At 41.5% G+C, this 16,702-nt stretch overlaps 1 protein-coding gene across 3 annotated transcripts; it reads left to right on the top strand.

Annotated features, from left to right (window-relative positions):
• The first annotated feature begins 2,326 nt into the window (after nt 1-2,326).
• HMGB1 (high mobility group box 1) lies at nt 2,327-11,606 on the top strand. 3 transcript variants are annotated; one of them, XM_044249538.1, is made up of 5 exons: nt 2,327-2,344; nt 7,665-7,827; nt 8,046-8,191; nt 8,664-8,838; nt 9,899-11,606. In XM_044249538.1, exons 2-5 carry the CDS (start codon nt 7,678-7,680, stop codon nt 10,073-10,075), a joined length of 648 nt encoding a protein of 215 aa, XP_044105473.1. In that variant the 5' UTR covers nt 2,327-2,344; nt 7,665-7,677; the 3' UTR covers nt 10,076-11,606. The 3 variants fall into 3 exon arrangements, with proteins under 3 accessions (XP_044105473.1, XP_044105471.1, XP_044105472.1); XM_044249536.1 differs by lacking the exon at nt 2,327-2,344 and adding an exon at nt 5,313-5,465; XM_044249537.1 differs by lacking the exon at nt 2,327-2,344 and adding an exon at nt 6,922-7,156.
• The last annotated feature ends 5,096 nt before the right edge of the window (nt 11,607-16,702 follow it).

Here is a 16,702-nt window from a genome sequence, read left to right as displayed (position 1 = left end):
ATTAGCTAGTAGGTAGTATTCTGTCATCCCCTCTACGTTTGTTTGGTTAACCAAATCCACTCCTCAAACGTTTATTGCTTTTTTTAAAAAAAAAAAATAGCTTTATGGAGCTATAACTCACAATTCAGTGATGGTTGGCATATTCACAGGGTTATGCAACCATTACTATAATCTGATTTTAGAACATTTTTGTTCCCATAACCATTAACAGTCACTCCCCTTCCCTCCAACTCCCAACTCCTGGCTACCACTAATCTACTTTCCATCTTTATAAAATTTCTGCATTCTGGGTGTTTCACGTGGATGGAGTTGTACAATATGTGGCCTTTTGTCTCTGGCTTTTTTCACTTAGCCTCATGTTTCCAAGGTTCCTCCATACTGTAGCACAAGTCAGTCCTTCGTTCCCCTCTGTCCCTGATAATATCGAGCTGTATAGATGACCACATTTCATTTATCCATTCACCAGTTGAGGGGTATTTGATTGTTTCCACTTTTTGATTATTACAAATAAGGCTGCTGTGAACGTTCATGTGCAAGTTTTTGTGTGGACGTGTTTTTGTCTCGCTTGGATACATAACTAGGAGTGGGGATTGCTGGATCATATGGTCATTCTGTGTTTAACCTTTGGAAGTCCTGTCAGACTGCTTTCTGAGCAAGCCGCACCATTTTACACACTCACCCCAGCCGTACATGATGTTTCCAATTTCCCCACATCCTTACCCACACTTGCTGTCATCCCTCTTTTTGCTTATAGCCAATCTCATAGGGTACTAAAACATTTATTCTTAAGGTTTATGATGCTTTTGATACAGCCGCAGAAGTTGGTCTGTGGATGTGTTTCTTGAGATCAAGATCTCCAATAGTGATCTTTTTTGAACTAGATCATCATTTCATATAAAGTTTTACTAATAAGTTTTCCCCTCTTCAGGTATACCGTTCTTTCACTAGGCAGAGAATTTATTAAGAAAAGGTATGATATCTCCTCCTTATTCACCAGTGAAATATTTCAATTCTAGAGATATTTCTGGTATATATCAGTTTCACGACTGTTCTTTCTTCCTCGGCCCTCAGTGCAGCCCAGAGCTGAAGCCATTGTTTGCCCACGTGCAAACCACATTCAGACAAAACTCTGGCTGGGGGCAGAAGCACTTAAGCAACTCCAGACCAGGTCCCCCTTCTCTGCACCCTGACAGATACAGCACCGCCTCTCTGCCCTCCACCTCTGGTCTTGCTTTGTGCCTATCCTGTAACAGCCTTTCAGCTTAGATAAAGTATCAATAGTCCCAAGAGTTGTGGAAATGGAGCACAGACCTTAGGGGCTACCTAAAAGTCCCTGCGTGGGGGCTTGGGAGGCTTGGAACTCAGTGTCCTAACTTGTGGTCCAGACTTCACAAACCTGTCTCTTCTTTTCCTGAATTCCTCTCTCCTTTATTTGTAGCACCCTTGGGCGGGGAGAAAAAAGGCTTTAAGTATGTATGATCCGTAGTATGGTTGACCTCATCAGACATTTTGGTTTACTGTTTCTACTCTTTTTCACAACCTGAACCTTTTCAAGAAGGAGAGACAGGAGAATTCACATAGCTTGAATTTAGGACTTATTCCATTGGGAAGGAATCAGTATCCTTCAGCCAAAAACTTAGCAGCCCCATCTTACTTATATATGTGTGTGCGTGTGTGTGTGTATAAAACTATATATGTATATAAAATTATATATGTATATATGCATATATTTATATAAATTTTATGTATTATTATACACATATATTTATATAAATATACTTATATATTTATAAATATATATTTATGTGATTATATAAATATATAATAAAATATATATTTCTATATAAATATATATTTATATATAAGAATAATAATTATATAAATCTATTATAATATACAATATATTATAAAATGTAATGTGTATATTATATATATTTTAATATATACTTTTATATAAAAAAATATATATTTACATTAGAGTTAAGCTTCAAAGGCCTGTTAGAAGCAACCTTTGGGTAGACATTCTTGCAGTTGTCTGTGATAAATTCTTATTTGGCTTGCCATTGTTCACAGTATCCAACAAGGAATGTCCTTGGCCTAGTTGGAAACTGCTATAAATGCTAAAAATGTATGCATCTGCCTAAATTCAAGATGCCCTCCAGTCCCCCAACCCCACCTTCCCCCTTTTAAGGTATAAGAATAAGATGCAATTGGCACCTATCCTCATCTTAGTAACCTAATATTTACTTATTACTTACTATTCTATTTTCCTGCCTTCTGATTTAGAGACACCCAAATGCTTATCTCCAAAGATGGAAGAAGAAGATTAAAACAATAATTTGCAGTAAGTACTCTTTCAGCTGTTAATTCATTTATTCCACAGACTTTATTCAGTGCTTGCTAGGTGCTTGGGATACAAAGATAAGCTAGGGTCCCTGCTTTAAAGGGATGCAGTACAGTAGGACAAGCAGACACAGAATGGGATAGTACACTTGTGAGCATGGTAATTAATGTACAGAATAGTATGGGGTCACAGAAAAGAAGCATTTCATCTATCCTATAGGAGATTGAGGCAGGCTTCAGGAAGGATGTAAACTATATTAATGAAAATCTGTAAATCAATTAGCTAAATCAGGTAAGGAGAGAGTGTTCAGGATTTTAGAATTAGTTATCTTTGTAATTTAGAATAAAATACCCAATAACTCTAAAGTAAAATATATGCTAAAAATTTCTGGCCAATGACTCATGTTGAAGAAGGAAGGGGTCTAACATCATGAATAAGTGAACATCAAGGTTACAGAACTAGAGCTAGAAGTTTGTAGGTTTATTTAAAAGTTTCCTTTCTTTTTATGTTTTACCCTTCCTAAGTTGTGGAAAAACAAATATGAGAAATGTTATGCCTAAGTGGAGCTTTTTATATTCTTCTCTCTGACATGGCTTCTGTTACACTTGGGAGTATATAAAGGCATCATCACTAGAATGGATGAAAATTAGTGTTGAGTCTTTAGAAAAAAAAGCTTAATTATATTTGCAACCACTGCCCTCATATAAAATTAAAATAATCAAGAAAAACTCAAGTTTAATTGCACTTGATGTTTTTCTAAGTCATGGGTTTGAAGGGATCAACATGACATTGAAACCTTTGAAAAAAAAAGTTTAATCTTTACAACAACCCAGTAATCACCTCCATTTTATAGTTGAGCGACTTGAAGCACAAAGTGGTTAAAAAAACACAGAATTATACAGCTGAGTAGCATAGCTGGGATTTGAACCCAGGTCTATTTAAATCCAGTGCCTATTACTTACTATACCACTCTGCTTAAGTGGAAACCTGTGTGGGCCCGTTGCTTTCCTGTGGCTCTGTCACCATGAACTTAGCCTGGCAGGAGTAAGCTGTTTAAGAAAACTGGTAAAAGTGTGTGGTTGGGACAGTGCAAATCCACCATTGCTCCTGAAAAATATTGATGATGGTATCTTCAAATAATAGTCAAATTTTGATATCGTGGATGCCATTTAAAATGTCAACAATTTTTATGACTATTTTGCAATATAGGCACTGAGAATGTAAAGCAGAATTGAAGCAAATGTCTAAATTTGAATAGAGAGCAAAATTTGATTCATAGAGGAAATAGACAAGAGTCAATATGTACGAAAATAACAGTAGAAAAGTTAACTTTAGATGTTTACTTTTTAATTACTGCACGTACATTATACTAGTTTACATATTCTTTAATATTATACTCATTTTCACATGCAGATGTCACGCATTGTCCATTCAACGAGACTATAATCCCTGAGACCAGTCGTGTATTTTTTTTAAGAAAAGGAGTAAGCATTAAAACCATAGGTGAGGAAAGGTTATCTGAGCCTATTCTCAAACAGTTTAATAAATAGGAGTAAATACATTAGGTTATGGATGCTTGAAGTGGCTGTAAGAAATGAAATTAACATAAAAATGATTAATTTTAACTTTGATCTATTACATTGGGAGGAATTGGCTGGTGGATTTAGAAGTGTATAAATACACCAGTAGAGAGTGAAAAAGGGGAAGTCTGTTATAACTGAATAGGGGTGTGGTCTGCTTAGGCTCAGGAGGAATAGATAATAGGTTCATAAAAGACTGATAGAGCTGAACTGGCCATTAGAGCTAGTACATTTTCTTTACAGACATAATAAGTATGCCTATTAATACCAGCCAGCTTGGTGAGTTAGAGAAACCACAGCCTGTGGATTTGGGCATATGCACTCTCTGCCTGCATCTAATCCTTGGGGTAACAATATACCTACAACTGCTGTAATCCTAGAGCAGTTACATGGATGCACTAAGTGGTGTGATGGGAGGGAAAGATAGCATCACAAGGATTCGTTTGATTATAACAGTAATCCACACCAAGTCAAATAAAATAGCCAAACAGTTAAAAATGTGGTCTCTAATGAATTTGCTAATTCTAGCAGGCCCTCACAAACATTTCCTGCTAGAGTGCCCCATATCAAGACGAAGTAGCTGTGCTTTAATTACATGGATTAATTATTTGATTTCCAGGAAGTTAAGACAGTGCTTTGTATTTAAATAAAAAGTTCTAGACATGCTGTGAAACTCGATCAAACCAAGAAAAAGAGTGAAACTGAATGCCTGTTCAGGGAGTCAAGATTTCAGCTGCTCGGCAAGCTTGACGTTACGGGTTATGAGCCCAGAAAAGGGGTATTTTAAAACCGGCTGACTGGATCGTGTCACTTTGTTATAGAAAAAGCCCTGCCTTTCCAGAGATCTAAAGTGTAATGCAACCGTATGCTGTTGAGGGGCTCGAATCTTGGCTGTCTTCGCCCCTCTGCACTAGCCGATACCCCAATTTTCAGGGGACGTGATCTCATACTGTCGCCCTCACTTTTGAAGGTCTGTTAAAATTCTGGGGTCTCTTATCTCAATGGCTTTGGAAGTGAGTTTGGGGTAAGAAGGGGGGGGGAGGCCTGTGAGTGTCTCTTTTGCCTGAGGAGTTGGAGACACTTGTGGAAAAGTCAGGCCCTTTTCGCTCCGGCGGCCGCTCCGGTGTGGGGCTGGCTTGGGTTAGACACATGCACACATACACCATAGAGCTCTGCTTTCCCGTAGCAGCTGCTGCCTCTGCCTCTGCCTCTCCCGCCTCAGCCTCTTTGCCCGGCATACACACACATTCAGATTTGCGCGCTGTTTCAATCCTTGATGACGTGTCCCCGGAGACAGCCAATAGCAAACGGGCTCTGGTCAGGACAATGGGAGGTATCGGGCCAATGAGCGAGCCCCGTGAGTTGGCGGTAGCCAATAGGAGCCGCGCTGGCTGGAGAGTAATGTTACAGAGCGGAGAGAGTGAGGAGGCTGCGTCTGGCTCCCGCTCTCACAGCCATTGCAGTACATTGAGCTCCATAGAGACAGCGCCGGGGCAAGTGAGAGCCAGACGGGCACTGGGCGACTCTGTGCCTCGCTGAGGGTGAGTCTGGGGCAGCGCCGCGGCGGGGAGAGCGCCTCCGGCAGCTCCCCACCCCGCGCGGTGGCCGGATCCCCGCGGCCGGGAGCCGGCGGGTCAGGATCCACACAAAGGCAAATGAGGGGGGACCGTGGGGGGAACTGCGCACGGAGCGAGCCTCTTCTCGGGCGCCGGGAGCCCTGCCCCGCGCCGGAACCCCGGCCCACAGGCTGCCTGAGGCGCTGCGAACCCCGAGCCCCGCGAGTTTCCACCCCCGGCGGCGTCCGCGCTGACTGGCGCAAAAAAATATTTTTTAATTAAAAAAAATTTTTTTAACGTGTTTTCAGCCCCCGGGCCGAATGTTGGGGCGGCCGGCGTGCGCGGGGAGCGGCGGGCGGCGGGGCCGGCGGCGGGAGGGCAGGCAGGCGGGCGGGCGGGCAGGCGGGCAGGCGGCGGCGCTTCACGGGCTGCATTGGCCGCCGCAGAGAGACGGGCGCCGGCGGCGAGCGCGGGCGGGCGGGCGGACGGGCGCTGCGGGCGAGGCGGCGCGGTGGGCCGGGGGCGGCGGCGCGGGGCCGGGCCCGCCGGCCTGTGCCCGGGCGCGGCGGCGGCGGTGGCGGCGGCGGCTCGGCGGCGGGGGGGGCGGCGCCGCTGCGCTCGCTGGAACATGGCTGACTCGGCCCGGCGCTGCTGGCTGGAGAGAAAACAAGGCGGGCGGGAGCGGGCGGGGGAGCTGGGCGCAGCAGTTCCGAGGCAACTTTTTTTTTCCTCTCTTCCCAGCCCCGCGTTCTCCGTGCGGGGGCGGCCGGGGCGCGCGAGCCCGCGCGGAGGGGGACGGGGAGCGGCGGACCGGTGGGCGCCTCCCGGGGCGACCCCCTCCCCCGCGGGCCGGGAGGGGGGAGGGTCCGGGCCCGCGCGCCCCCCGCCCCTCCCCCCGGCTGTAATGGCCGAGTGTGTGCGCCAGAGCGCGGCGCGCACCCCGCCCGCCTGCGCTCACACTCACACACACACTCACACACATACACACACAAAGGGAAGGAGCCATATTCTCGCTCGCGCTCGCCCTCGCGGCGGCGGCGGCGGCGGCGGCGCAGGCGGGGAAGACGCGCAGCGGCCATTCCGTGCGCGCCGGCCCCGGCGGCCGCGGGCGGAGCCAGCCCCCATTTCGAGCGGGGCTTCTCCCTCCGCCAAGCTGACAAAATGGGGGAGGCCTGCGGGGCCTGCGCCGGCGGCGGGGCGGCCGGGCGGGCGGACGCACGTGGCGGCCCGGCGCGGGCGGGCCGGGGCCTGGAGGCCGGGCCGCGGTCCCGCGTTTCTTCTGCCGCCCCGCCGCTACCGAAGTTCTGGGGGTGGGGGCCGAGTGGCGGGAAGGTGTGCGGAGCCCGCCTCGCGCGGCGCCCCGACTTTTCATAGATTAAAAAAAAAAAGAAAATACTCTCCTGGTTTGGGGGGGGGCAGGCAGAGCAACGAGCAGGAGTGGCTTTTGTCCCTCATCCTTGTTTACTCGAAGAAACTTCAGACCGGACGTGTTTAGTCAGAACTGAAATACATCTCGGGGCCAAACCGATAGGAAACGAGGCTGCCTCGCGGTGGCAGCCGTACAAATACCACCGCCACCCCCCCAGTCTGGGTCCGAGCGTTGGAGCTTTCTACTCCTCCCTGCAAAGTTTTGTGCAGAGAGCGTATTTTTAAAGCCCTCATTGAGAAAACTTCAGGTAGACGGTGATTTAGGCCCGTAATTTGGAAAGAATCTGTTCACTTGGGGCTGTTACCTGTTTATTTTTTATGTGGTGCAGATCCACGAATCGGCAGCATTGGTTTTGTGGGCTTTGGTTTGGTTGATCAAAAATGGTTTTTTGGTTTTGTACATTTAAAAAGTTTTTAAATGACCGGTTAGTATTCATTCAGAACAGATATAAAGCAGATAAGTAAAGAATACTGTATGAGGATACCATTGTGTCTACACTTTTTTTGAGTTCCCTGAAGGACCGTTTTGGGTGTTTGTTGGGGTTTTTTGTTTTGTTCTGTTTTGTTTGCTTGGCATAGCCTCTTGTAGGAATTGGCTATCACTGCCATTTTCTTCTTTAGTGTTATAGGAGGTTAAAGTCACTACCGTTAAATAACCAATGCTTGGGTTTTCATTCACACCCCAGGAAGTTAAAATGCTCTGAAAATGCTATAATTTCATTGCTAATATCAAACATTCACTTTATCTCTTTTTAGAAAATAATTAACCATGGGCAAAGGAGATCCTAAGAAGCCGAGAGGCAAAATGTCATCATATGCATTCTTTGTGCAAACTTGCCGGGAGGAACACAAGAAGAAGCACCCAGATGCTTCAGTCAACTTCTCAGAGTTTTCTAAGAAGTGCTCAGAAAGGTGGAAGGTAAGGGGGCTTGGAAATTACTGAGGAGATAATTTTTTTAAAGGTTAAATCCAAATTAAGATTTCTTAAACTAGGTGCTATTTGCATAATATGAGTAGTGATATTAGAACAGACTGCTGAATAAATGATAAAAGATACTGATTTTAGTCATTTTAATATTTGAGGACAATTTACTAAAATTTTCTGTTGACTTAAGTTTACAAACAATTCTTTTGTAGACCATGTCTGCTAAAGAGAAAGGAAAATTTGAAGACATGGCAAAGGCTGACAAGGCCCGTTATGAAAGAGAAATGAAAACTTATATTCCCCCTAAAGGGGAAACAAAAAAGAAGTTCAAGGATCCCAATGCACCCAAGAGGCCTCCGTAAGTACCTCGCCTGTTTTTATTTTCAGGGAGGGTTTTGCAGTAGATTAAGATAGAAGTTTTAAGCAAGCCACCTTGTGGGTTTGGAGTGTATGATCAAAGTTTCTTAGCTGGTAAGTAGTTCACATTGGTATATTGTAAGTAAAATTCCTATCAAATGGGAGGTTTAGCCATAGCATTTGAATTAAGACCCTTGCCTCCTTCACTTGATACATCTCCTAAATGTAACTTTATTTTATTTTATTTTTACATTTTTTGAGAAACCCCAATTACTCGAAATAGTTTAGGATAATTAGTGCATCTTCAACTAGTTTAAATAGCTCTAAGTTAAGCTTTGGTTATGAAGACTGTTTAGATACAACATTTGCACCCTGTCCGGTATCAGGTAGAAATTAGAAGCAGCTTTTATGTAATAGTACGATACACATTTGATAGTCAACTTAAAATCCTAAAATTAAATTTATCTTTTTAGTTCGGCCTTTTTCTTGTTTTGTTCTGAGTATCGCCCAAAAATCAAAGGAGAACATCCAGGCCTATCCATTGGTGATGTTGCAAAGAAACTGGGAGAAATGTGGAATAACACTGCTGCAGATGACAAGCAGCCTTATGAAAAGAAGGCTGCTAAGCTGAAGGAAAAATATGAAAAGGTAAGTATGGATTTGCTCAGTGTAACAATGAAAGGGTATGCCAGGTGTTAGATTATAGTTGGTACCTCATCTCAGTTTTCTGTTTTCTTGTGGTTTTCTAAAAGTTTGGGATGTAATGCAGTTTTTAGATAAACAGCTACATTCAGTGTGCCATTGACTGGCTATAGTCTTCATTCTTTTCCATCATTCAAAGAGTACAGAAGATCAAATAAATTGTTATACTTTTTTTTTTTTTAAAACACTTGGGTGCAAAGGCCATACACTTAAGCAGCTTATATTACTCTCTGATACCTTCAAATTTGTGGAGATTCTGGTAGTCCCTTTGAGTCAAATGATTACTTTAAATGATCAGACACATTTATTAAAACAGTCTGGGGAAAGTAATAAAGACTATATCCTTCATAAAGCTACCCTGAAACATTTCTCTTGCCTCCTTTAGATAACAAGAAAAAAATCCCAACTTAGTTAAAAGTTGGAAGTCTCTTGATCTATATAAATTGATAAAAAAATTTGGCTTCTATACTTTTAATTGGAGTATTAAGTTGAATTTTAGCTTATTTAGGTGTCTGGGAAAATGTTGGTTGCTAGATGTTTCTTAACCTGATTGCATGCTTACTAGCAAATTACCTTTTCTGTTGTTTTTAAGACAAAATTTTCTACTATGGATTAGGGTCTGATAGAAACCTGTAGAATGCTGTTTTGCATTCAGAAGGTGGCAGTGTCTACCCTTTAATCAAAGACTGCATTCTAGTTTTAATAAAGCTAAAGTTAAGATGTGGTACATAATTGTACTTCAGTGAGGCATAACATTGCAAATTTAGATCATGTCATTCTGTAGGTTATGCATTATTAATTGCAGTTATTTCCTAGTGTTTTTATATGCATATTCTTCAGTCCTTATGTATGGAGTCAGGGTGAGTCTATAGATATGTAATATTTTCATGTAATTGGGGTCTTGACTTTTCATGAAGTTTTGGTCAAGTTCAGTGTTATTTTTAGTTCTCCCTTTACTTAACTGTTTTGTCTTTCCTTCCACTTTCTCCTGCTGTTGTTTTGGAAGGATATTGCTGCATACCGAGCTAAAGGAAAGCCTGATGCTGCAAAAAAGGGAGTCGTCAAGGCTGAAAAGAGCAAGAAAAAGAAGGAAGAGGAGGAGGATGAGGAAGATGAAGAGGATGAGGAGGAGGAGGAAGATGAAGAAGATGAAGATGAAGAAGAAGATGATGATGATGAATAAGTTGGTTCTAGCGCAGTTTTTTTTTTCTTGTCTATAAAGCATTTAACCCCCCTGTACACAACTCACTCCTTTTAAAGAAAAAAATTGAAATGTAAGGCTGTGTAAGATTTGTTTTTAAACTGTACAGTGTCTTTTTTTGTATAGTTAACACACTACCGAATGTGTCTTTAGATAGCCCTGTCCTGGTGGTATTTTCAATAGCCACTAACCTTGCCTGGTACAGTATGGGGGTTGTAAATTGGCATGGAAACTTAAAGCAGGTTCTTGTTGGTGCACAGCACAAATTAGTTATATATGGGGATGGTAGTTTTTCATCTTCAGTTGTCTCTGATGCAGCTTCTACGAAATAATTGTTGTTCTGTTAACTGAATACCACTCTGTAATTGCAAAAAAAAAAAAAAAAAGTTGCAGCTGTTTTGTTGACATTCTGAATGCTTCTAAGTAAATACAATTTTTTTTATTAGTATTGTTGTCCTTTTCATAGGTCTGAAATACTTCTTCTTGAGGGGAAGCTAGTCTTTTGCTTTTGCCCATTTTGGATCACATGGATTATTACAGTGTTTATCTTTTCATATAGTTAGCTGATAAAAAAAAGCTTTTGTCTGCACCCTGCATACTCATGATGAGGGTAATAAAAGTTGAATTGAGACAGTTTTCATCCATAACTGAAACTCAAATCTTGATCAATTGATACCAGATCTCACATAGCCCAGTCACGTTTAAAAGTGAAGAGTAACCAGTCTAGTCACAGCATGGGATTAGTAGAATCAAACATTTTGAAAAGTCTGTCCTTGAAGGACTAAGAGAAAAGTATGTTCTAATCTTTACTTGAGGACTCTACATTCTTTAACTCCCATTACCATGTAATGGCAGTTATATTTGCAGTTCCCACATTAAAGAAGACCTGAGAATGTATCCCCAAAAGCGTGAGCTTAAAATACAAGACTGCCATATTAAATTTTTTGTTGACATTAGTCCCAGCAAAGGCTCTGGAAAAAAAAGGGGGGGGGCTGGCTGTAAATGTCTTCTCCTATTTATCTGAATATAGATTTCTTAGGAAACTTGACTTTCATTAAAGGTATTTTTAATTAATTGGGCCAGCTTATAAAATGTATGCCACATTTAAAATCAGGTGTATTTTCTATATTCTAGTTTGCTCCTTTATATAAGTCAAATAGACCTGAAGGAAGAAGACACTTAAAACTGTATTTTAGTATGAGTTACCTGATTTGAATTTGATTTCTCTTTACAAAACTCTAACCCATTCATTAGACTCATGTTTATCGACATAGCAGTTTAGGGAACAATTTGGCAATTTTGTGGTTTTTTGAGATTATCGTTCTCTTAAAGTGCCAGTGTTTTAAAATAGCGTTCTTGTAATTTTACACGCTTTTGTGATGGAGTGCTGTTTTGTTATATAATTTTGACTTGGATTCTTTCCATTTGCATTTGTTTATGTAATTTCAGGAGGAATACTGAACATCTGAGTCCTGGATGATACTAATAAACTAATAATTGCAGAGGTTTTAAATATTAGTTAAATGGCTTTCACTTAAGAATTTGTTACATACATATTTTAACTTTTCCAGTAGTAACTTAGCAACACCATTTAAACAAATCTAAAGTCTGGCAGAGTTTTTCCCTTTAAAATTACTTTGTTTATAAATAGGTTAATGATTTGATGAAAGCAAGTTTTTATTGAATGGTGTTCTCAGGGGATGTTGTATATATAAATGCAGAAAAATTAAGTTTACTTCCAGAATGTTGGGTTAAACGAGATAGTTTTTCAAAGCAAGGCACATGCAGTTAAAGTGATCATAAATCTCAATTTCTCAGTTTTCTAAGTCAGGTGGAGGACCTCAATAGAAAGGCCATTATTGTAAAAATCGAAGTTTTTAGTCAAGAGGAACAAGGCAGTATCCTTACATGGATGTTTCCGCTTATGGCTACAGCATGACAACTGTCAACATCTGTTGCTAGTAAGTGATCCAATTAAAAGTGAATTCTGCCTCAAGGAAGCTCTTGTAACTTTAGTGGCTGTGTCATGACAACTACCAGTTTCATAAGATGTTGAGAATGGGAACAATTTTTTGTGTGTGTTAACTGGCTTCAGATCTTGACAGGAAAAAGACAAAAACTTCAGTTTGGTGAAGCTAATAAAGTTCTGTTTAGTGTTTCAGCAGTATCCCTGGGGCTTGAAATTTTTAGGTAGTTTAGTGTAAAGTCTTGGTATAATTGGGATGATTTGTTTTAAAGTTAATGGATAGGAACTATTTTAATATTTAGAGATAGTTACTACACTACGGGCATAAAGATTTTCTTAACAAGAAAACCAGTATAAAGTTGAGTATTAAGTTTGGAGCACTTAAAATATCAGTGTGGATTAAAACCTAACTAATCTCCACTCCCTAACTTTTCCCTTGTAAAGGTTGGGAACTGTGGCAGGTTGTAATTCTTCTGGTAATGTCAAGGTGTTGATACATTGCCATATTTATTAATTTTCTTAGAGTAAAATCTGAAAAAACCTATTTTGTGTGTCCTGTGCACCACAGGGATGATAAATTATAAAGATGAGAAGTTCTCGTGTGACACTGCCATTTGACAAATACTTCCCTCACTGCCAAGAAAATTCTAAGTATTGCTCAGATGTTAAGGTAGCAACTAGCTATATTGAAAACTACACTGGAGAGACAAGATAGCTATTTTTTTGAATGAAAAATGGAGCCAACTTGCTTGGCATCACATTATCTATGATGAAAGCTCATAAAGTTCAGCGCCTTCTGAAAGGGCCTGAAGTAGCTCTTTTTCAGTACCAGCCAGGCACTTTTTACATACGATGGTATCACTATGTGCATAAATAACTAATGGCCTGTATCTTGGCATTACCTGTTGCTCAAGTGTGAACCCCTGGCTAGTTATTAGGGTACTTTATATTAGAGATCTTAGTAAGCTAAAGCTTTTTTCACTTTATTTTTTTTTCAAAGGGCCTGAAATGCCTTTTTTAAAACTACGTAAAAGCCAGCAAATGGTTCGGTTACCTATGCAACAAAAGATGCAGGCTGGTTCATTCTCCTGTGTTCTAATAGCAAAGACTGAACAGCAGTGCTAACACTTGCCACAACTTGGGAAATTCCCTGGGTGTAAGCCAAGTTGCTGCCTGGAGTTAAGAAGCAAAGATGTTGCTCTGTGGTAGGAATGCTGCTGTTTAACCACGCACCATGGTGTAGAAATAAGTGCTACACCAAATAATATGATGCCCATATCCAGTGTGAAGGAGATCATATCAGTCAGGAGGAAGTGTAAGCACTTAGGTCTCTAGGCATGTCCATTGGTTTGGACCTTATATGTAAGCTGAATTTATTGGTCACCCACTGAAAAAGAGGAAGTACTGATAGAGATCTGGAATGACATGAGGACTCACCATAGACTGTTAAGTGGCAGCAGGAAGAATGGTCGGCAGGGGCCCAGTGTGGAGGCTGCAAGCCAGTAGTGGCTAGAAAATCAGTGAAAAGGGATTACAGAGATACTTTTAAGTGAAGATGTACTTATTTTTACTCTTCAGTCACACAATTCAGACATAAGTGACATGGCATAGTATGACACCCCATAATCTATTTGATCATTATTGATAGTCATTCATTGTTCTTTTTGCTGTTTATAACAGTACTGCAGCGAGCATCTGGGTACATTACCCTTAGGCATGGGTAAGTCTAGACACTTCTAAGTAGAACTGCTAACTCAAAAGATAGATGTGTTTAAAATTTTTGGTAGGGGACACCCTGGGGGCTCAGTAGAAGAAGCATCTGCCTTCAGCTCAGCTCAAGTCCCACATCAGCTCCTTGCTCAGCAGGGAGCCTGCTCCCTCTGCGGGCCAGCCCCCCTGGTTGTGTGTGCACTCTCTCTGTCTTTGACTAATAAATAAAAACGTCAAAAATAAAATTTTGGAATTGGAAAAAAAAATCAAAAAATAAAAATAAAATTTTGGGCAGATACTGACAAATTGCCTCCCCCCAAAGTTCTACTTAACCATGAAACAGCTTAACAATTGCTATGATAAATTATGATTTTGACTGGTTGTTCTTTGGGTCCATGAAGTACTACCCATCTTCTAAAGATGAGAAATTCAAATATTGAAATACTGTCATTTATTCAGAGCCACCCAAATAAAAGAAGGCAGAATCAGAACTGAAAGACTTGGGTTAGCTATTGATTATTAGACTACTGAATAAAGTAATTTCTCTTGAAAGTTACTGCAAAAGTAAGTTCTCCATTGCGTGAAAATGAGAAACTTCCTTCCATTTTGGCGCCCTTCATCCTAAATGGAAGTGTCTGATCTTTTGATAAGGGGGCTTTTTTTCTTTTTTTTCTAATGGTGTGTCACTCTGCAAATGCCGCAGCCAGCAGCTTTGGGAAGCGAGGAGTCTGCAACAAACTAGTCAAGAATCAGTGGACCAGATCCTGAGCATTAGAAGGATGACCTATTTCGAAAAGTGAAATGGATATTGAGAATCTGCCTTAAGTGGAATAAACTTGACAGCTGCTTCACCTCCTTGCTGGAGAGGGTACTTTAGGAAGCAGGTCATACTCCAAATGCATTTATAAATGCAAGTGTATTAAGAGGCTTTAAAGTGGAATTAAACTTACGGGTTTCATAGACTCTCTCATTACAGGCTTCACCATATTTTTGTTCGTTGGCTTTCAATTAGAGATCATCTTACAAAGGGTTCTGAACCAAACCAGTTAAGAGAACAAAAGTCCTAAAATGAAGTAACTATTCGGTATGCGAGAATACTCCTACTAAAATTAGAAACAGGAAGCTTAATTACTACACACCCTCAGGTGCCAGTGTAATGCCCAGAAAGTTGTTGTAGAGTTAAGATTAAAGGCTACTCTGAGCCAGGACATCCAGGGCCCTCCTCACTCCCCAACCTGAACTTCAGGGAGACTTAGTCCCTGCTCCATCATCTGGAGTCGGCTTTCCTGGGATTTGGGCACGGAGAAGGGCTAGGCATGCTCAGGCTAAGAAGAAGGGAGGCAGACCAGAGAAGAGCCCCTTATTACAAGAGGACCCAGAGTTGCCATTGCTTTGGGAGCCTTCAATCAAATAAAGCAGAGCACCAGGGCAGGCTCAGAGAACATGAGTGGTAAAAGGCTCCAAGAGCTCCCATGGTCCCTGGGCACTTTTGCAAAGGAGTGCCAAAGAGGCCCGTAGAGATTCCGCGGCTTGCTCAAGGACCAAGGACCAAAAGCAGCATCCAAACGATCTAGCAGTGCCAAGTTCACCATAGATGCAAAAAAATTGTGAGCTCCTTCCCCATTCCTTTAAGGGCCGCAGGAAGCAGCTGAAAGACTTCGTCCCTACTTCTTCCTTTCATGCCTGGGTTCTCCTGCCATGGCTAGAACTGATATGCAAGCACAGTGAGAGCACTTTTGGCCATCAATGTGGTTCTTCTCAGGACCTCCTGTTTACTGGTACCCAGAACACTTGCAGAGGAAGCGAAACAAAAATCTTGCCAATCATAGGAAGTTATAGGCTACCTGATTCGAAAGAGCCAGAAAGCATCAGAAGAATGTGTTCTGCTGGTGTGTCCTTGGAATTGCAGCATGAACTTAAACACAAGTAGGAGAAAGGATTGCAATACACTATGTACTACGATAACTTCCAAAAAACTGTTTACCCTTATAAATGAAATTCTCCTTCACTGAAAGATAATAAATAAGCAAGAAAATAAAAATGTACAGTCATACTGTCAGACTATTATACTATGTGCCCTTCTACATTTATATATATATAACATGGTATGAATAGATTTAATTTAATATATATAATTATATGTAATTTTACAAACTAAGATGAGATTTATGGGACATAAAATTAACCCTTTAAGGTGAATGAATCAATGGCATTCAGTACATTCAAAATATTGTGTGACCACCACCTGAGTCTAGGTCCAAAGATTTTCATCATCCCAAAAAGAGATGATCTACCTACTCATTCCTCCCTCCCCTTGAGCCCTTGGCAGAAACCGATCTTCATCATCCTTATGGATTTACCTATTCTGGATATATCATATAAATTCAATCACACATAGCCTTTGTGTCTTGCTTCTGTCACTTAGCATAACGTTTTCAAGGTTTGTCTACATTGCAGTATGTGTCAGTATTCCATTCCTTTTTACAACTGGATAATGTTCCCTGATGTGTGTGTAGCACAATTCATTTGTCCATTCATCCAGTGATGAACACTTGGCCTGTTGTCCCCTTTTAGCTAATGTGACTAGTGCTGCTATGAGCATACGTGGACATGTATTTGTTTGAATCCCTATTTTCAACTCTCTGGTGTATATAGCTAGGAGTGGAGCTGTTGGATCATCCAGTAACTATAGGTTTAACTTAAGAAGGCCCACCAAACCTTCCACAGTAACTGAGCCGTTTTACATACCCTATAGCAATGTGCAAGTGTTGCAATTTCTAAACAACCTCATCAACACTTCCTACGTTTTGGTTGGTCTGATTCTTCCTTCCTCCCTCCCTCCCTCTCACCCATCTTCCTCTTCCTCCCTCCCTCCCTTCCTTCCCCCCTTCCATCCCTCCTTCCCTCCCTCCATTTCTTCCTTCCTTCTTTCC

This window comes from Neovison vison, chromosome 5, assembly GCF_020171115.1.
Source record: "Neovison vison isolate M4711 chromosome 5, ASM_NN_V1, whole genome shotgun sequence".
Taxonomy (NCBI): Eukaryota; Metazoa; Chordata; class Mammalia; order Carnivora; family Mustelidae; genus Neogale; species Neogale vison.
Note: the sequence above shows the minus strand (reverse complement) of the source record. Positions and strands in the feature narration are given on the sequence as shown.